The sequence below is a fragment of the Schistocerca piceifrons genome, chromosome 3 (assembly GCF_021461385.2).
Source record: "Schistocerca piceifrons isolate TAMUIC-IGC-003096 chromosome 3, iqSchPice1.1, whole genome shotgun sequence".
NCBI lineage: Eukaryota > Metazoa > Arthropoda > Insecta > Orthoptera > Acrididae > Schistocerca > Schistocerca piceifrons.
In genome coordinates this window covers 217,111,174-217,133,508 of record NC_060140.1, presented here as the reverse complement: position 1 = coordinate 217,133,508, position 22,335 = coordinate 217,111,174, and the positions used below count along the sequence as shown (strand labels likewise).

Below are 22,335 nucleotides of genomic sequence, written 5' to 3'. Positions count from 1 at the left end.
TTAAGAAATGCCATGTTTCATTTATCACTGAACAAGTAATCAACAGTAGATATTAAATGTAGAGAAGGCACAATAAATGTGGCAATGTAAGGCTGAAAATATATGAAAATGAACATCTGTGTGGGAACAAACCACTACTAAAAGAGGAGAAGAGGCATTTGGCAGCAAACCATTAGTAGAACAGGTCACCGAACGAGGTGGCGCAGTGGTTAGACACTGGACTCGCATTCGGGAGGACGACGGTTCCATCCCGCGTCCGGCCATCCTGATTTAGGTTTTCCGTGATTTCCCTAAATCACTCCAGGCACATGCCAGGATGGTTCCTCTGAAAGGGCACGGCCGACTTCCTTCCCCATCCTACCCTAATCCGATGAGACCGATGACCACGCTGTCTGGTCTCCTACCCAAAACAACAACATAGAACAGGTCATAGCTATCTTCCACTGCCTTGATACTACAGCCTTTCTAGGATGGATAGTGATCTATCTGGGTAATGTGATAGATCTGCTGAACATGATTGGATAGTAGAGGGACAAACACCAAGGAAGATGAATCCAGTGTGCAATATGTAGGTGACATCCACAGTAAGTGAGTATGGCAGAAAGTGAAGAGCCATCATGAGAAATACTAACAAAGATGGTACAGGAGGAAGATGGATGATCCAGAAATGTGAGATAGAGATAAGTAAAGAAAAATACAAGATAGGGTGGAATAGAAAAATACCGTAGGAAATGTGAAGCTAGTGTGAGAGAAAAAGTGTAGAACTGGATGGGAATGGAGCTGAATGTGGAGTCAAGTGGGAAACAGGGATTAACAAAATTTGTGGCTGCATTGCGGGGAGGGGGTGTGAGCTTATGGAAATGAAAGATTTGTTAGAGAACAAACTCTTCCATCTGTGCAGTGTCCAGCTCAGGAAAACTGCTGTTGGTGCAGACGATGAAGTTGGCAGAGCTTGCAAAGCTGCCATTAAAGTCAATCAGATACACTGAGCAGGTGTTCCAGAACTGGATGGTTCAATTGGTATTTGGCCACAGTTTGATGAGACCATTCATTAAGATCTTTCCCACTACAGGCAATCCACTATTCCCTAAACCATTTTTCAGTGTTCGTGCTAAATAAAACTTTTCGTCCCCTATTTCACCCCCTTAGGGGTTGAATTTTGAAAGACACTGAAACACATATTTCTTTATTTGTAACTGAGTAACCAAATACCAATTTTCGTAGATGTGGCTTTAAAAATGCTTTAGTAGTTCTTCAGTAGTGATTTACTTCCAAAAAACTTTTACCCAATATTTCACCCTCTTAGGGGTTAAATTTCCAAAATTGCTGTCTAGGGTTTCTTTATTTCTGACCAAGGAGCCAAATATCAATTTTGTAGATCTAGCTTCAAAATTGCCTTAGCAGCAACATATTTTCAAAACCCTTTCATCCCCTATTTCACCCCCTTAGGGATGGAATGATGAAAAATTCATTCTTAAAAAATGGCTGAAGTTTTTCAACACCATCTGCAAATTTCAAGTTTCCATCCTTAGTAGTTTGGGCTGGGTGATGATGAGTCATGAGTGAGATAGCCAGTCAGTCAGCTGAGACAATGCCTTTTATATACAGAGATAACATGATTTCACAATTGTACATTATGGGCCATATAGATCGAATTAGACATTACTCCTCCATTCCTGTGTTGGTTCCGCACATCTCCACTGTGTACACCTACATATTACACATTGTTTCCTAATTCATTCCGGACAAGACTGCTGCTCTTCCCAGTTATAACTGCTAAGCTGGAAGAATGTAAAAGGTAGAGAGAAAAGATCAGTTACTTTTGCCTTTTGCTCAATATTTCTTCTATTTAGTGAGCAGTGAACTCGTAAATATTTTCCACTGATTTATAATAAGAAGCACTTTTTTGTAGTATCAACATCATTGATATTATTTGTATCTTCTAGTTCTGACTAAGTTCAGTAGATAGAGATGTCCATCAACTAATAATATATATCTGGTAATTAATGGACTGAGAATTGTATTTGCATGACTCAGTCATTTGTGTAAAAGAATGAAACTCACTGAAGAGTAAGTGCTTAGCATAACAAAACTGTGCCTTTCCACTTGAGTAAACTGAGTTGAGGCAGCATCAATACTTTGAAAAATAAAGCATTTATCATCTGGTGAATGTGAATACATGTTGTAAAATCATACACTGGAAACTCCAGTATGGAATATTGACAATATAAGGGAAGATAGATTAACACTTAAGTTGCAGACAGGAACAACTAACAGATACTTATACACTAGCTTTTGGCCACAGCCTTCCTCAATAAAGGAAACACTCATACATTCATTCACACAAGCTTGTGTGTTTCCTTTTTTGATGATAGGTGTAGTCGAAAGCTAATGTGTAAGTGTCTTTTTGTTGTTCCTGTCTGCAGCTTAACATTTCATCTTTATGATAAGTAGCAATCTACCACCCTTTTCTTATATTGTCGAATATGGGCTGCGGTTCAGAAGTGAAGCATATGTTTTAGTGGATAAGAACCAATTGATAATAATCATAACCAGCCACATTATTGTTAAAATGTGCGAAAGCCACATCATTCTCCCAAAGTTTACATCATGAAGCAGAACTTTTTTTGTTTTGGAACGAGGTGTATATGAACAAAGCTGAATACCAGATGTTAGATTCTGCATTAATAACTGACAATCATGAAACTATTATTAACTATCTTTCATTACTCCTGCTGCTTCCTCTCTTGTACGAAATGGCTGCCTTTCACCTGTTTTGTAGCTTAATGTCTATCTATCACAATGGCATTTATCAAAGAATAAAATATAAATAGACACCCATGTACAATGAGCATTGATATTTGTTAAGCGGCTAACGGGAACTATTATTGTTGTTTGAATTTTTGCAGCTAACAGAGACTATTGTTGTTGTTTGTGTTAAGGGCACATGACATTGTACTCACAAGTACTAAGGTAATTATTATTATGCTGCCATAGTAAAAAAATAATGCAATATAAATTAGCTGTAATAAATTGTAAAGATTTCCAAATGGGAATGGTTTACTGGTTAGATGCTAAATAGTTAAGGTAAGTTTACTATCAACATACTGTGTAAAAACTTGCCACAAACACCATACACTGGTGAGTCCTCTTATCTACAAAAGGAACCATATTCCAGAGGGCAGTGTCCTATTTTGAAGGAGAGAGGAACACTTTCACATCAGTGGCTGCTGGAAGAAAGTCTATTGTGAACCAGTACTGGAATTTACCAACTGCAGCTTGTTCTTCCCAATGGCATGTTGTCCAGCACTTTAAGAGTTAGGACATTTACATGATGTCACAATAGGTACACCACAAATGTACTTGGCAGTTGCATCTGCCAGTCTGTTGCACCAAATTTGCTCATCCATCATCCACAGGAATATAGCCTCCTTCTTTTGATGTTGGAAGCAAAGCACGGTATCTTGTGGACTGGACTGATTTCCCTGCTGGGTGCAAGCACTAGATGACTTGCAAGGAATCATTTAAATTTGGCAAAAAAATGTCCTTTTTGCTCCAGTACCCTCAAAATTCCACTTACCTAAGCATCAGAGATGCTAAGTTTATTTGGTAATTGAATCTTGAAGGTATTATCAGGGTGAACTACAGAGCAGCCAAGGTAGTCTCCCATAGTTTAAATTGTCAAATAATTGTGGTGCTGTCACAATATATCAAAAACTTATTTTACTGCTGAATTTTCCTCTTAAATCCAAGAATACAGTACCAGTTGGCCTCTGGGCAGGAACTGAAATCTGTTTGACACGAAATATCACTAGGTCAGCTTTTAGGTGAACCTCAAATGACTTTGTTACTTGTGGGTGATTAGTTTATGCCATTTTCTTTGTTGTTTGTTGTTCAGCAAGGTGGAATATGGGTGACTCTCGATCAAACACGAGTATGGACAGTGTGGCTCACCAGCTTCCAATCAGAGGGGGAGTATGGGGCTGTCCTTGCATGCATCTGTGGTTAATCTAATTTCCTCAGAAGGATAACATCTTAGCATCTTCATGTGCTCATAAAGCCTATGCTGGTGCCTGGATCTCAAAAAACTACAACTTGAGTGGGACCACATATCTTGTAAAACTGAAGCGATAAGATGTGCTAATCCAAAAATTTAGTGTCTTTTAAGAGATCTGGCTTCAATTTTCTGAGATGTGCTAACCACATCAGTTGTCAGTTTATAACCACTCAAGAGGTCATCTAGAAACCTTGCAATCTCTTTCACATTCAGAATACTGTTCCTCAGTTGCAAAAAATGTGTCACATCTGGTTAGGATTGACGAACAGCGATGTTTCCCTCAAAAATCAAATGGCAGTGTACAGTGTTCAATGCTTCAATCTTTTTATTTGATGTCTGCAATCAGCACCCCACTGTCGATGAATTTGATCAGGCACAAAATATCATGAAATCATCCATGTATAATGAACACTGCAGTTACACACACACTGCGATCACAATATTGATGGCAATGGTAAAGATAATAACGTTGAGGACACTGCCTTAAGGAATACCATTTAAGCCAGTAAAGATTTTCTCAATGTGTTCTGTGAAGAAAGACTGTATACAAATCAGGTTCCTTTCAGAGCATACTGATGCATTAGCTCCATACATAACAACCATTCGCTCAACAAAAAATCCATACCCAAAGACTGGAAAGTTGCACAGGTCACACCAGTATTCAAGAAAGGTAGTAGGAGTAATCCACTAAATTACAGGCCCATATCATTAACATCGATATGCAGCAGGATCTTGGAACATTTATTTTGTTTGAACATTATGAATTACCTTAAAGAAAATGGTCTATTAACACACAGTCAAAATGGAGTTAGAAAACAACGTTCTTGTGAGATACAACTAGCTCTTTATGCACATGAAGTGTTGAGTGCTTTTGACAAGGGATTTCAGATTGATTCCTTATTTCTGGAAGGCTTTGACACTCTACTACACAAGCAGCTTGTAGTGAAATTGCGTGCTTATGGAGTATCATCTCAGCTATGTGACTGGATTTGTGATTTCCTGTCAGAGAGGTCACAGTTTGTAGTAGTCATTGAGTAAAACAGAAGAGATTTCTGGCACTCCCCAAGGTAATGTTATAGGCCTTTTGGTGTTCCTTATCTATACAAATGATTTGGGAGACAATCTGAGCAGCTGTCTTAGGCTATTTGCAGATGACGCTGCCGTTTATCGACTAACAAAGCCATCAGAAGATCAAAACAAATTGCAAAATGATTTACAAAAGATATCTGAATGGTGCAAAAATTAGCAGTTGACCCTACATAACAAAAAGCGTGAGGTCATCCACATGAGTGCTAAAAGGAATCTGTTAAACTTTGTTTACACAATAAATCAGTCAAACCTAAAGGCCGTATATTTATCTAAATACCTAGGAATCACAATTACAAACAACTTAAATTGGAAGAAACAAAATGTTGTGGGGAAGTCTAACCAAAGACTCCATTTTATTAGCAGGACACTTAGAAAATGTAACAGATTTACTAAGGAGACTGCCTACACTACACTTGTCCATCCTCTTTTAGAATCTGCTTTGTAGTGTGGTATCCTTACCAGATAGGATTGATAGAGTACATTAAAAAAGTTCAAAGAAGGGCAGCACATTTTGCATTATTGTGAAATATGGGAGAGACTGTCACTGAAATGATATAGGATTTGGGCCGGACATAATTAAAACAAAGGTGTATTTCGCTGTGATGGGATCTTCTCACGAAATTCCAATCACCCACCTTCTCCTCCAAATGCAAAAATATTTTCTTGACACCAGCCTACATAGGAACAAATGATCACCACAATAAAATAGGGAAATCGGAGCTCATACGGAAAGATATAAGTGTTCGTTCTTTCTGCGCACTATACCAGATTGGAATAGTAGAGAATTGTGAAGGTGGTTTGATGAACCCTCTGCCAGGCACTTAAATGTGATTTGCAGAGTATCCATGTAGATGTAGATGCAGAGGTAGATGTAGAAAAGGACTACATAGATATGGGTCAAAAGCCTCTGAAGCTGTTTTTACACTTACAGAATAAAAAGTGCAACAGCAAAAAGTAATTAATATAGAGCAATTAAATTTCAGAAATACATATTTAAATGGTTAACATTGCAAGATCACAGGGCAAGGTAAGCCACTGCAAATGTGAAATGATGGTACATTCATAACTGGTGTAACCACCAGAATGTTGATACAAGCATGCAAACATGCATGCATTCTGATGCACAGGTGCCAGGTGTTAGTTCATGGATGGAGTCCCATGCCTGTTCCGCTTGATTGGACAATACAGGGGATGGTTAATTCTGGCTATGGATGATGCTGCAGCTGTCGTCTGATGTCCCATATGTTCTTGACTGGAGGCAGATCTGGTGATTGAGCAGGCCAAGCCAAGATGTCAACACTCCACAGAGCATACTGGGTTACAACAGTGGTATGTGGGCCAGCATTATCCTGTTAGAAAACACCCCCTGGAATGCTGTTCATGAATGGGAGCACAACAGGTGGAATCATCAGATTGATGTACAAATTTGCAGTCAGGGTGCATAGGCTAACAATGATAGTGCTCCTGCTGTCATACAAAATCGCCTCCCAGAGCTTAACCCCATGGGTCCAGTGTGTCTACAGGCAGGTTGGTTGCAGGCCCTCAAATGGCCTCCTCCTAACCAAAACACAGTCATGGCTGACACTGAAGAACAGCCAGCTTTCATCATAAAACACAACAGATCTACACCCTGCCCACCAATGAGCTCTCACTTGACACCACTCAAATCGTAAATGGTGATGGTTTGGGTTCAGTGGAATGCACACTATAGGGCATCTGGCTTGGAGCTGTCCATGAAATAACCAATTTATAACAGTTCATTGCGTCACTGTGGTGCCAACTGCAACTCAACTTGCTGCTGCACATGTAGTGCGATGCGCCAGAGCCATATGCCAAACAGGATAGTCTTCCTTGTCAGTAGTGCCATATGGCCATTCTATCTGGAGCCCAGCCTTCTTGTGACCATACATTCCTGTAACCACCACTGTCAGAAATCATGCACAACAGCTCCATTCCTGCCAAGTCTTTCGGCAATATCGCAGAAGGAACATCCACCTTCTATAGCCCTGTTACCCAACATCATTCAAACTCAGTGAAGTGTTGCTACTGGCATCTTTGTCACCTTAAAGGCATTCTTGACTAAAATCAAATCACAGCATCCAATCTAAAAAGTAACTAACAGCAACGTATATTTAAAACAAAACCTTATTTGCATCCTCATAGTGGCGTGACTAGTGCCATTCTTAAGCAACTAGTGCAAAATTTGGACAGAAATCATATTTCAGATGTAGAAACATGCCTACCAACTTTTGTTTGTGTTGCACAATTCCTTCTTAGAGCTGTGATTTTTTTCTGTCAGTGTATGCAATACTTAAAAAAATCAAATTTTTAACTCTGCACATAACACAAGATCATCTGTCAACATATAGGAGAAATACAGGTATGTTTAACACAAATAGTAGAAATGACAGTGAAATTTACGCCCTTGAATACAAATATACTGTTAAGTTACAGAAAGAAGGGCTAATAAGGTAAAGTTTACTTGGTTTTTTAATATCAGGAGATTTTCAGTTTCCTCCTTGATGTCTACTGGCAATGTGTTATTGATGTTAGCAGCAGAATATAAAACTCTGTTCCGAACCCTAGAAAAGCATCCATAGCCTGTATGGGAATAATTTTTACTCCTAGTATTGTGGTTGTGAATTGCATGGTTTGTCCTAAATTCTAGTAATTAACCACAAACAGGATTAGAGAGTATATATTGGCGCAAAACTGTATTAGTCAATCCCCTAAGAGACACTCTAACTCTCCCCTTTCTTCTGCTCTCTAGATAAAGAGAACTTTTCTCCTGAAAATATTTGCACCATTCTTCTGCTGATCATTGATATGGAGCTCTACCTGGTTTTCATGATTATAATAGACTTGATTTATGTGAGTTTTAAAATTTTCCTGGCAAACTGAGTGTCTGAAGAGATTTCGGCTTGCAGATGGACAGCTTCTCCATCTGAACAGATCTCATAAGGCTCAACGGTACTAATCAACTGCCATGTCATTCTCGGCCTATAGGTGTCACGTGATGCGGAGGGGCTTGTGGTCACAGCGCACCGCTCTGCCAGCTGTTGTCAGTTTTCATGACTGGACCCACCACTTCTCAGTCAAGTAGCTCACAAGAGCTGAGTGCACCCGCTTACCAACAACATTCAGCAGACTGGATGATCACCCATCCAAGTGCTAGCCAAGCCCGACAATGCTTAAGTTTGATGACCTGACGAGAGCCGGTGTTAACACTGCAGCAAGGCCTCAAGATGGACAACTACACTCCATGATATTTTGACTGGGCACTAGCCAGTCATCCTCAGGTGAGCCATTGAAGACTTAAGAAGTAGTCCTCCTTTTCACAACATAGTGTGCTATGTTGAGTACATGTCAAAACTGAGTTGACAGATGGAACACACTACTTCATGGCAGTATTCTTGCTGGTGTAACTGTGGAACTCAGCTGTCCTCTGCATTGCTGCTTGCTGCAGACTTCAGTGTACTCTGTTGCTTTCAATTTCAGCAGATTATGGAGATGACAGGATCCCACACATTGTCCAGGTGGTAGCCACTGTCATAGTTCATCAGATTTTATGCTAAGCATATTTCCATGGAATCTTTAATAAGTAATCCCTAAAATATTTTGCTGTGGTCAAAATTATTGTTTTATGTACTCCACTAAATGTCCAATACAGATGCAATGTTCAGCAGCAGCAGACTTGTTTGGTTGCGAAAGGCAAGCGCGGCACTAATGTTTGGTGCAACATTCTTCCACAGCATGGGTGCTGTGGCATATATAAGCCAAACTGCACTGGCAACCTATTTTTTAAAAATTCCAATCTTCTGCAATAATAAATTGTCCTTCATTGATCCCAGAAGGTCAGCAATCTCAGATGGTAATGGGAAAATCACTTTCATCTGAATATTATAGCGGATTCTTGTTATTTTAAATGAAATATTGGCAACCAAGGGAAGAAAAGATAGAGATTTGGTGCGTGTGCTCTGCTCTTTATCTTGGTTTTAATTGATAGTGCCCTGTTAATCTACCAAGTAGAATATCCATTTTCTCTGAACACTGTCTTCAGGTGGGCAATCTGTTTAGGCAAACTATCTCTCTGCATGTGAGATAGTGTGATCTCTGTGTGAAAGCTATTTAAGCACATTCACAGGTTGCGATGGGTGTTGACAACTTGATGATTGTAAATACAAGTAGCTATATCTGGCCTTATGATAAACTGAATGCCCCAAAGAGCCATCGTTCTATCTAACCAAAACATCCCAAAAAAGGCAGACCCCCAACCCCACCTTCTTCTAATTCCTTAGTGAACTGGATGTTGTTATGGATAGAGTTGAAGTACTGGAAAAATTCCAATAATTAATCTTCTCTATGAGGCCACACTATGAAAGTATCATCCAGGTATCTCCAAAATACAGTTGGTTTAAGAGCTGCTGATTGAAGTGCTCTCTCCTTAAAGTCCTACATTAAAAGGGTGGCCACCAGGGGAGACAGAGGGCTACCCATGGCACTGAACATAAAATAGGTTGAGGAAAGGGTGTGCCAAAACAAAGCAGTGATGTCAACCTCGAACTTACCACCAATTAGTGACAAAGATTTTGTGAGTGGGACCTCTGTAAAATGAAATACTACATTTAAGTTGACAAAATAGTCTGAACTACTTAGACGGAGAGCCCCCAGTCTGTTGATAACATCAGTCGAGTTTCGTTTATGATGTGAGAATTATCCCACCAGTGGCCTCAGCAACAAAGCAAGAAGTTTGGCTAAAATGTATGTGAGGCCACCAATGGTGTTCACTATTGGCCATAAAGGTAGACCTCATTTATGAATTTTATGAAGGCCAAACAGTCTTGCTGGTATGCAAACATGTGTCCTTACTCTTTGGTGGTCCCTTGAGATAACAATGAAAAATTCAGGATTGCAGAAGTCTTCCACTGCAAACATCCTGTAAGATTGTAATCAATCTTCCAAATAGGTGGGATTACTTAGTAGACCATACATCTTATCAACATACACACTACAAGGTAACAATACTGTTGCATCACCTGTCAGCACCATTATGTCAGGATCATTTCATAGTGCACCCTTTTCTGTGGAGGTTAAGTTACTGTGTTGAGGACAATTCTTCAAAAGAGCACAGCAAATTCCCCATATTATTTTTCTGCGGCATTCAAAGAAAAGAAATGCCATGGGTAGCACTTTGTCAACTGTGTTAGACAACCTTTGTAACAGAGTACTTTGGGGAGAGAGAGTTCAAATCAGCAGCCCTTAAACTAACTGTATTTTGGAGGTACATGAGTAATACTTTCATAGTGCGGCCTCAAGGAGAAGATAATTATCAGAGTTTTTCCACCATTCAGCTCCACTGATACGAGCATACCGTTCAATATGGAATGATAAAAGATGGTTGTCTGTCTTTCTTGGATGGTTTAGTTAGATGTAAGAATGATGGTTCTCTGAGGGGTTAACTTCATCATAAGCCTACAAATACCAACTCAACATTGATTTGTCATTACAAGCCACAAACTATGACTGTGCTTAAATTGTCTGCAAAATACTCATAGCATGCTGGCAGGTGCCTAATCGAAGTATTCCAAAGTGTAGTTGGATGACAAACAGCTGCAGGCCCTGAATTTCTTGTGACAGGCTTGATTTAGTTAACTTTCTTCTTTATCTTTTCTAAATAGTTTAGAGTTTATTACCAAATGGGTCAAATTTACCAAAAACGTTTGAGGCAAAATACAAAACAATAACCAGAAAATCATAGATAGCTATATGGAAAATGTCCTCCAGAAGCTTCATTATTATTGTACACAGAGTTTGCAATGAAATAAGCTATAAGAGAAAAATATCAACTAAATATAAATGACTTAATTTATAAAGATAGCTGAGAAAGAAATTGAGATAGAAGTTGAGAATAACATCACAATTGTTTTCAGAATATGATACTCTTTTGTTCAGGGAGCTCAAATCTTATTTCAATGCTTCGCTTGAATATTTACAATGGCTTATTTGCTGCAAACATCAAACTGTTTCTTTTTGAGACACCATATTGCTTATTGTGAAGGAAACATAATGCACCATTATCACTGCACTTGACTGCCCACTGAATCCTGGTGATAATAAACACAACATTTTCTACAAACAAATGAAATAGAAAAAAATGTTGTACTTAACATTACATTTAAAATAATGGAAGAAATATGCATCAACAACAGACCTTGAGATCAGGAATTCCATAACCTTTGCGTAGTTGTATCTGTGCTACCTCAAGACTGGAGATGAAAGCAGCAAGGCGAGACAGAGACTGCTTTCCTGATCCACCAACTCCCACAAGTAGAGCACTGCCTCTAGGTGTTTCAAGAATGCGGTTGATTCTGGAGAATAGTGAAAACGAAATGTTTTAATATGGCAATTTGGCAAAGTTACTCATTCTCTTACATTTGTAAAGTTTTATAATGTGGTAATGGTAAGGCCATAGTAACAAATTAGTGACAAGTATAAACTATTTTTCAAATGTTGGGATGTACTCAGGTAATTTTGTATCTCAGAAGACTTGTTTGTTATCAAACCCATGAAAATTTTGCGTACTCATAAGAATAATGAAATCAAACTGTATCTCTACCCGTATTATGATTTAGTTATAATAGAGGGAAACATTCCACGTAGGAAATATATATCTAAAAACAAAGCTGATGTGACTTACCAAATGAAAGTGCTGGCAGGTCGACAGACACATAAACAAACCCAAACATACACACAAAATTCAAGCTTTCGCAACAAACTGTTGCCTCATCAGGAAAGAGGGAAGGAGAGGGAAAGATGAAAGGATGTGGGTTTTAAGGGAGAGAGTAAGGAGTCATTCCAATCCCGGGAGCGGAAAGACTTACCTTAGGGGGAAAAAAAGGACGGATATACACTCGCCAATGTTGGTTTGATGATTTTTCTGATGTTTCACCAGTGTGAGTCTCTGGCAATGCCAATGCTTCACCCTACATTGCTGGTGATGGATTGGAGTCAAGTTCACAGCCAAGGGTTTTTCTGTGGTCATTATTACTATGGTTCTCTCCTTGCTATTTGCAATGATCATTCGCTGCAACATAGGAATCCTGGACACATTCACACTGAAGCTTTCCTCTTTTTTAGTGAAGCTATTGTCATTTTGTGGAATTCTATAACTTTCCTGAACAAGCAGGTGTGGTAGTTCTTCTCCACAGCAAGATCTCTGTGTTGGTGAATTTTATTTATGTGGTCAGTCTCACATAGTATGTGCTTCTCCATGGCCAATCTCTCCACCTGTTACAACCTGAAATACTACATACATTCAGTGACCATGGTGTTGATTGATCATCCACAGTGACCACAGTGTTGATTGATCGTCCACAGTGACCACGGTGTTGATTGATCGTCCAGTCATTCCAACACAGACTTTTCCACATGTACATGGTATGCTGTATTTTCCTGCACTGGTAATGACCATACAAAAACTCTCGGGTGTTGGTGCAGCAGGTCCATATAATCTGTGGCCACATGCTCAACTCCAGTCCACCACCAACAATGGAGAGTGAAGTTTTGACAATGTCAGCCACATGTTCTGAAAAAACATCAGAAATACCATCAAACCAACATCTACTAAAGAACCCAAGAAAGAAGGAATAGGCAATTTGCAAGTGGCCATGAAAGCCTTAACAATTTTGAAACAGAGATTGTTGCACTCTCAGTTAAAAAAAAATGTGCAAATGTCAACAGGCAAAAGTTAGTGGAAATTCATGCATCTGTAACAAGATCAAAGCACAAAGCATACAACAGCATCCAACACCATACCTTAGGGAGACCTTGCTAAGAACCCAAAAAATTCTGGTTATGTGTAAAATCACTAAGCAATTGACAGCTTCTGTCCAGTCACTCATTGACCAGTATGGGGTGGCAACAATAGCAAAAGGAAAGCTGAAGTTTTAAATTTCACTTTTAAGTAATCATTCATGAAGGAGGATTATACAAACATACACTTGTTTGAGTGTCGCACTGACTCCCGCATGGAGGGCATAGAAATAGGTATCAGTGGAGTAGGTAATCAACTGAAAGAGTTGAAAACAAATAAGTTTCTAGGGCCAGTTGGAATTCCTATCCAGTTTTACAGAGGATACTCTGCAGCACTGGCCACTTACTTAGCTTGAATTTATCATGAATCTCTCACCCACTGCAAAGTCCTAGTGACTGGAAAAAAGTGCAGGTAACTCTTGTATATAAGAAAGGTAAAAGAATGCATCCACATATTTACAGACCAGTATCCTTGACATCAGTTTGCTGCAGAATTCTTGAACACATTCTGAGTTCAAATGTAATTAATTTCCTTGAGACAGAAAAGCTTCCATCCACATCAACACAGATTTACAAAACATCACTTGTGCGAAACTCAGCTGGCACTTTTCTAACATGATATCCTGTGAACCACAGAAGAAGGGCAACACATAGATTCCACAGTCTAGATTTCTATAGAACCCAGTACAATTCCTCAATGGTGAGTGTTTATGAGAAACAAGGATATCACCAGGAGTGCCTCATGGATGAATGATTCAGTCCAATCTCTTCTCTATTTACATAAATGAACTGATGGACAGGCTGAGCAGCAATTTACAGCTGTTTGCTGATGACACAGCAGCGTACAATAAGATATCATTGTTGAGTGACTTTACGACGCAGGATGACCTGGAATTTCTAGCTGGTTTAATGAATGGTAGCTTGCTCTAAATGTGGAAAAACGTAAGTTATGCGGCCTCATAGGAAAAACAATACTGCAAGGTGATATGAAGAGCAATGAGCATGCCAGATTGGTAGAAGGGAAGATGAATGGTCAACTTCATTCTATTGGGAGATTTGTGGAAAAGTGCAGCTCAACTATAAAGGAAACCATGTACAGAACACTAGTGTGACTGCTCAAGTGCTTGGGATCTCCATGAGGCCAGATTAAAGCAAGACATCGAAGCAATTCAGAGACATGCTTCTAGATTTGTTACTGGTAGGTTCGACTGGCAAGCAAGTATCACAGTGATGCTTCATGAACTCAAATGAGAATCCCTGGAGAGAAGAACACATTCTCCTCATGAAGCACTATTGACAGAATTATAGAATCAGGATTTGAGGCTCACAGCAGAACGATTCTACAGCCCCCAGTGTACATTTTGCATAAGGACCACAAAGATAAGATGCAGAAAATTAGGTCTCATGCACAGGCTTATGTGCAATCATTTCTTCCTCAGTCTATTTGTGAATTGCACTGGAAAGGAAATGAGTCGTTTTCATATGTGGTATCCTCCACCGTGCACCATACAGTGGCTTGTGAAGTACGTATATAGATGTAGATTCCATCACTTTAGCCAGTTGGTATTGGCCTGTAGCCTGACATTTCACCAGGATCACCTTTTCTGTAGACTACTGCTGTTCAAGATACTTTTAAAAAGTATGGGGAAGTACCAGAGGAGAAACATTCATTTAATGGTTCTCAAATTTCAAAAACAATTTTCTTCGGGACAGCACAAGCCATGCAATAGGAATCTGGACTCTCTGATGATTGTAAGCTATTACTGCACTTGTGATCTCATTAGCATGCAATTTTTACCACTCATTGTTTTGCATCATAATACTTACATGGTCTATACCCGTATCTGGAAACTCATTTACAGTTTTTTTGACTACTCTCACAAAGTACTCATTAAATTTATCTGCACTTCAAGACTTTATGAACTGTTGACTCTGTCCTACATTCACTGTGTTGTACTGGGTGGTACTGGAAAATGTTAACTATTAATATCAAATACAGATTGAATGAATCCCTTTCTGTATTTCTTCAGTTTCTTCTTTCCAATTAAAAAATTATAATGCATTTACAAAGTGTTCTAATTTATAGGTCTTAATGATTCTGTTGTTGAACACATACTTTAAATGACAAGTAATATCTGACTGATTACTTACTGATTTTGTATTTAGTTTGGTAATTAGTGCATTATGATCTACAATAACTGGTTCCATCACACTATGTCTTTTAGACAATAGGTAGTTGCTTGTTCAATGCAAAAGCCAAACAACCAGCCATGACAAAAAATCGGGTTTATAAAATCACATCTCGTGAGTGTTAGTATGGCTACATTGGACAGACGAGGAGGTCAATCTGCACAAGGCTTAAAAAACACCATAGAAGCTGGAGATTGAATAAGCCTGATTCAGCCTTTGCGGAACATTGCCTTAACAATAACCACAAATACATAATAGATGTACAATCAAACAATGGAAAATTGTGGATGGAATGTAACGATATTGTGAGAAGGAAAGTTGCTACTCGCCATATAGCAGAGATGTTGATTCGCAAATAGACACAACAAAAAGACTCTCTCTCTCTCTCTCACACACACACAAAAGCAACTCTCACATACGACTGCAGTCTCAGGCAAATGAAACCACACTGCAAGTAGCAGCACCAGTGCATGATGGGAGTGGTGACTGAGTGGGGGTGAGGAGGAGGCTAGGGCGGGGAGGGGGTGGCAGTCAGTGAAGTGCAGTCAGTGAAGACCCTCGGTATATTTCGAGGGTGCCAAACATGATATCCTTCATTTCAATGACTGCTTCACAGCCTGTGCCATATGGATCCTTCCTACCAATGCCAGCTTTTCTGAAATGCGCAGGTGGGAACTTTCCCCGCAATACATCCTATGTTCCTGCAATCCTCCTGGCCTCAACCTTCATTAGTCACTGTCCTCACCCATCCAGCCGTAGTTCCCACTCCAGCACTACACAGCCATCATTCCAACACCACACCCAGTCTTTTTATTTCTCTCCTTTTCCACTGCCCCCCCCCCCCTTCCTCATCCCTCCCCTGCCCTTTGTCTAACCTGCATCACTTCACTGTCTGCCACCCCCACCATACCATCCCTCCCCCTCCACAACCCTGCCTCCTCTTTACCCCCACCCAGTTGCCACTCCCATCACGCATAGATGTACAAGTCTTACACACACAGGAGAAAAAGGGGGCTATACTCATCCAGTTAGAAATTTTTAGAAATTAAGAAACAGATGTGTATGTCCTCACACCTATTATTAAAGGAGCAAACCCAATTCAATTACCACTTCTTTTAGATGATATCACAACTCCAGGATAGAAATAAAACTTAGGGCCTCGATCCATCAGTAGATAAAAAGTTCTTGGCTAATGCATATCTTTATTCCTAGGTACATTTAGACATGTTAGTGTAATTGCTGAATTGTGTAATTCCATATGTAAATTGTCAAAAAATTATCACTGAAGTAATTTTACATTAAGCCAACAATCAATACATTAAGAAGTTAAGATGACTACCTTTGCCTTATCATCAAGTTCATCTTTGCATTAGCATCTTTGGGAATCACTAAGCTACTTGAAAATGTGCTTATAACCCGAAACCCAGGTTGTGCAGTGACAATTATAAAATATGTGAAACAAGAGAAAAAACAGTATTTGTTTAGTTAATTTACAATGTTTCACCAAGAACCCACAGTGGATTCAGTTAAAGTGAATAGCTGTTTGTTGGTGCCATCTACTCACTACATCCAGGTAGATAATATGTTTGCAGCATTCCAGAATTGATTGAACCAAATAGGGCTTCTCAAACATGTACTATAACACACATTTATATGCAGAGTTCAATTGTCTGTGGTATTATTAATAACTGTATATAGTTTGCTTCTTTAAGCATCTGCAGTCAGTAATGGCATCATCTGAAACTCTCATTTTCCCACTCAGAAGTAAGAAGATGTGTCATTAGAGAATCGTACTTGTAACAGAAATCTGAGTCTGCAAGATCTGTCGAGACTACTACTCCCAGGTTAAATTGGGTAGGTATTGACAAGCAGTTGGGTTGGGGGGTGGGTTGTTTTGGGGAAAGGAGACCAGACAGCGAGGTCATTGGTCTCGTCGGATTAGGGAAGGATGGGGAAGGAACTCGGCCATGCCCTTTGAAAGGAACCATCCTGGCATTTGCCTGGAGAGATTTAGGGAAATCACGGAAAACCTAAATCAGGATGGCCGGACGTAGGATTGAACCGTCATCCTCCCGAATGCGAGTCTAGTGTCTAACCACTGTGCCACCTCACTCGGTATAGACAAGTAGTGTAAACACTTATGGTAGCTATGATAAAATGTTTCCCAGCAAAAATTATAGTAGTAATAGTTAGAAACTGACTATATATCAGCATTATACCTGACTGGCAACTTGCCCTTAATGCAGAGGAACAACTCAAGAAACCTAAAAACATAGTAGCTGTTGACTACATTTTTAATTAGTCATTACAGGAGTCATAAATATCATAAAACACTGTCAGGTAACAGTGTGAGGTGACATGAAGGGTAACCATTACATAGGCTCTTTTGTAAGTGAAGTGAATGGCAGGCGTTGATTTATTGGTAATTTACCTGAAAGCTATCAATAAAAGTGATTGCTTACAAAAAACTTCATGACTCATATTGAGATACTGTTGAAGTATATTATACTAACAATGTCAGTGTGTGTGTGTGTGTGTGTGTGTGTGTGTGTGTGTGTGTGTTTGTAGCTTTCTACATATAATTTTAGCAGAGGTTAAGAAGACACGCTTAAATAAATAACAATTATATATAAAAACAAAGATGAGGTGACTTACCGAACAAAAGCGCTGGCAGGTCGATAGACACACAAACAAACACAAACATACACACAAAATTCAAGCTTTCGCAACAAACTGTTGCCTCATCAGGAAAGAGGGAAGGAGAGGGGAAGACGAAAGGAAGTGGGTTTTAAGGGAGAGGGTAAGGAGTCATTCCAATCCCGGGAGCGGAAAGACTTACCTTAGGGGGAAAAAAGGACAGGTATACACTCGCACACATGCACATATCCATCCACACATACAGACACAAGCAGACATATTTCAGAAGTGTAGAGGCAAAGAAGTTGTTGAAAGACAGGTGAGGTATGAGTGGCGGCAACTTGAAATTAGCGGAGATTGAGGCCTGGCGGATGACGAGAAGAGAGGATATACTGAAGGGCAAGTTCCCATCTCCGGAGTTCGGATAGGTTGGTGTTGGTGGGAAGTATCCAGATAACCCGGACGGTGTAACACTGTGCCAAGATGTGCTGGCTGTGCACCAAGGCATGTTTAGCCACAGGGTGATCCTCATTACCAACAAACACTGTCTGCCTGTGTCCATTCATGCGAATGGACAGTTTGTTGCTGGTCATTCCCACATAGAATGCATCACAGTGTAGGCAGGTCAGTTGGTAAATCACGTGGGTGCTTTCACACGTGGCTCTGCCTCTGATCGTGTACACCTTCCGGGTTACAGGACTGGAGTAGGTGGTGGTGGGAGGGTGCATGGGACAGGTTTTGCATCGGGTGCGGTTACAAGGATAGGAGCCAGAGGGTAGGGAAGGTGGTTTGGGGATTTCATAGGGATGAACTAACAGGTTACGAAGGTTAGGTGGACGGCGGAAAGACACTCTTGGCGGAGTGGGGAGGATTTCATGAAGGATGGATCTCATTTCAGGGCAGGATTTGAGGAAGTTGTATCCCTGCTGGAGAGCCACATTCAGAGTCTGGTCCAGTCCCGGAAAGTATCCTGTCACAAGTGGGGCACTTTTGTGGTTCTTCTGTGGGGGATTCTGGGTTTGAGGGGACGAGGAAGTGGCTCTGGTTATTTGCTTCTGTACCAGGTCGGGAGGGTAGTTGCGGGATGCGAAAGCTGTTTTCAGGTTGTTGGTGTAATGATTCAGGGATTCCGGACTGGAGCAGATTCGTTTGCCACGAAGACCTAGGCTGTAGGGAAGGGACCGTTTGATGTGGAATGGGTGGCAGCTGTCATAATGGAGGTACTGTTGCTTGTTGGTGGGTTTGATGTGGACGGACGTGTGAAGTTGGCCATTGGACAGGTGGAGGTCAACGTCAAGGAAAGTGGCATGGGATTTGGAGTAGGACCAGGTGAAACTGATGGAACCAAAGGAGTTGAGGTTGGAGAGGAAATTCTGGAGTTCTTCTTGACTGTGAGTCCAGATCATGAAGATGTCATCAATAAATCTGTACCAAACTTTGGGTTGGCAGACTTGGGTAACCAAGAAGGCTTCCTCTAAGCGACCCATGAATAGGTTGGCGTACGAGGGGGCCATCCTGGTGCCCATGGCTGTTCCCTTTAATTGTTGGTATGTCTGGCCCTCAAAAGTGAAGAAGTTGTGGGTCAGGATGGAGCTGGCTAAGGTGATGAGGAAAGAGGTTTTAGGTAGGGTGGCAGGCGATCGGCGTGAAAGGAAATGCTCCATCGCAGCGAGGCCCTGGACGTGCGGAATATTTGTGTATAAGGACGTGGCATCAATGGTTACAAGGATGGTTTCCGGGGGTAACAGATTGGGTAAGGATTCCAGGCGTTCAAGGAAGTGGTTGGTGTCCTTGATGAAGGATGGGAGACTGCATGTAATGGGTTGAAGGTGTTGATCTACGTAGGCAGAGATACGTTCTGTGGGGGCTTGGTAACCAGCTACAATGGGGCGGCCGGGATGATTGGGTTTGTGGATTTTAGGAAGAAGGTAGAAGGTAGGGGTGCGGGGTGTCGGTGGGGTCAGGAGGTTGATGGAGTCAGGTGAAAGGTTTTGCAGGGGGCCTAAGGTTCTGAGGATTCCTTGAAGCTCCGCCTGGACATCGGGAATGGGGTTACCTTGGCAAACTTTGTATGTGGTGTTGTCTGAAAGCTGACGCAGTCCCTCAGCCACATACTCCCGACGATCAAGTACCACGGTCGTGGAACCCTTGTCCGCCGGAAGAATGATGATGGATCGGTCAGCCTTCAGATCACGGATAGCCTGGGCTTCAGCAGGGGTGATGTTGGGTGTAGGATTAAGGTTTTTTAAGAAGGATTGAGATGCAAGGCTGGAAGTCAGAAATTCCTGGAAGGTTTGGAGAGGGTGATTTTGAGGAAGAGGAGGTGGGTCCCGCTGTGACGGAGGACGGAACTGTTCCAGACAGGGTTCAATTTAGATGGTGTCTTGAGGAGTCGGATCATTAGGAGTAGGATTAGGATCATTTTTCTTCGTGGCAAAGTGATACTTCCAGCAGAGAGTACGAGTGTAGGACAGTAGGACAGTAAATCTTTGACGAGGGCTGTTTGGTTGAATCTGGGAGTGGGGCTGAAGGTGAGGCCTTTGGATAGGACAGAGGTTTCGGATTGGGAGAGAGGTTTGGAGGAAAGGTTAACTACTGAATTAGGGTGTTGTGGTTCCATATTGTGTTGATCGGAATTTTGAGGTTTTGGAGGGAGTGGAGCTGGAAGTGGGAGATTGAGTAGATGGGAGAGACTGGGTTTGTGTGCAATGAGAGGAGGTTGAGGTTTGCTGGAAAGGTTGTGAAGGGTGAGTGAGTTGCCTTTCCGGAGGTGGGAAACCAAGAGATTGGATAGTTTTTTGAGGTGGAGGGTGGCATGCTGTTCTAATTTACGGTTAGTTCATCCCTATGAAATCCCCAAACCACCTTCCCTACCCTCTGGCTCCTATCCTTGTAACCGCACCCGATGCAAAACCTGTCCCATGCACCCTCCCACCACCACCTACTCCAGTCCTGTAACCCGGAAGGTGTACACGATCAGAGGCAGAGCCACGTGTGAAAGCACCCACGTGATTTACCAACTGACCTGCCTACACTGTGATGCATTCTATGTGGGAATGACCAGCAACAAACTGTCCATTCGCATGAATGGACACAGGCAGACAGTGTTTGTTGGTAATGAGGATCACCCTGTGGCTAAACATGCCTTGGTGCACAGCCAGCACATCTTGGCACAGTGTTACACCGTCCGGGTTATCTGGATACTTCCCACCAACACCAACCTATCCGAACTCCGGAGATGGGAACTTGCCCTTCAGTATATCCTCTCTTCTCGTCATCCGCCAGGCCTCAATCTCCGCTAATTTCAAGTTGCCGCCACTCATACCTCACCTGTCTTTCAACAACTTCTTTGCCTCTACACTTCTGAAATATGTCTGCTTGTGTCTGTATGTGTGGATGGATATGTGCATGTGTGCGAGTGTATACCTGTCCTTTTTTCCCCCTAAGGTAAGTCTTTCCGCTCCCGGGATTGGAATGACTCCTTACCCTCTCCCTTAAAACCCACTTCCTTTCGTCTTCCCCTCTCCTTCCCTCTTTCCTGATGAGGCAACAGTTTGTTGCGAAAGCTTGAATTTTGTGTGTATGTTTGTGTTTGTTTGTGTGTCTATCGACCTGCCAGCGCTTTTGTTCGGTAAGTCACCTCATCTTTGTTTTTATATATAATTTTTCCCACGTGGAATGTTTCCTTCCAATATATTGATATCATTAAATAAATAACAATGTATACAGTGGTGTATAAACAATCACTGACCTCAGAAGAAACCAGGATGTAAAAATACATAAAATTAGGGGAATATGAGGAAAAAGCAACCAGTTACCTGTAGAGAACTTATGCACGGCATACAGAAATAGGTAATAGAAGGCAGTTAACACTACTAGCTTTCGAGCTCTTACTCTTTTCCAAGTACACACATTCACACTGAGACCCAAACATACATGCTTGTGGTAGCAGTGAGACTAAAAGGATGTATGTATGTATGTCCAGCATCTTCTCATAAATCACTGGATCAATTTCAAACAAATTTTGTATGCACACTGCCTGCTATATGAAAATAAGTAGCGTGGTGGTTAGAACCTCCAAGCTCCCATACGAATGGAGATACAGGTGCTAAACCGTTTTTCTACCCCTGACATGTAAGCTACCCTGAATAACAGGTGAGTTATGCTGGTAGTAACAGCATACCTTTCTGGGGGCTGCATGTGCAGACAGGCACAGCAGAGCACAAGAGGGGAGGATAGATGGATATTGAGAGAGGGGGAGGATGAAAGGAAAAGAGAAAAGGAGAGGAAGAGACAGACAGAGGGGGAAGGAAGTAATTTACAAGAAGGAGGAGGATGGGATGGACAGAGAGAGGGGGAAGGATGAGATGGACAGAGAGAGCATGGAGGAGGAGATGGTCAGATCAAAGCAGTCAGGTAGATGCAGAATTTGTTATTTCCGAAAAGCACCTGACTCAGTGCCACACTTACACTTATCGTCAAAAGTACAATCATATTGGGTATCAACTGAAATTTGTGACTAGACAGAGGACTTTTTGGTAGGGATGACA

General features: G+C 41.2%; 1 protein-coding gene across 1 annotated transcript in view; it reads right to left on the bottom strand.

The window, feature by feature from the left end:
- LOC124787768 (dynein beta chain, ciliary-like) overlaps positions 1-22,335 on the bottom strand; it is an 834,683-nt gene that overhangs the window by 242,505 nt on the left and 569,843 nt on the right. Inside the window, exon 53 of the mRNA XM_047254657.1 lies at positions 11,358-11,514. Coding sequence (XP_047110613.1) covers positions 11,358-11,514 — 157 coding nt within the window. The remainder of the gene's footprint in view (positions 1-11,357; positions 11,515-22,335) is intronic.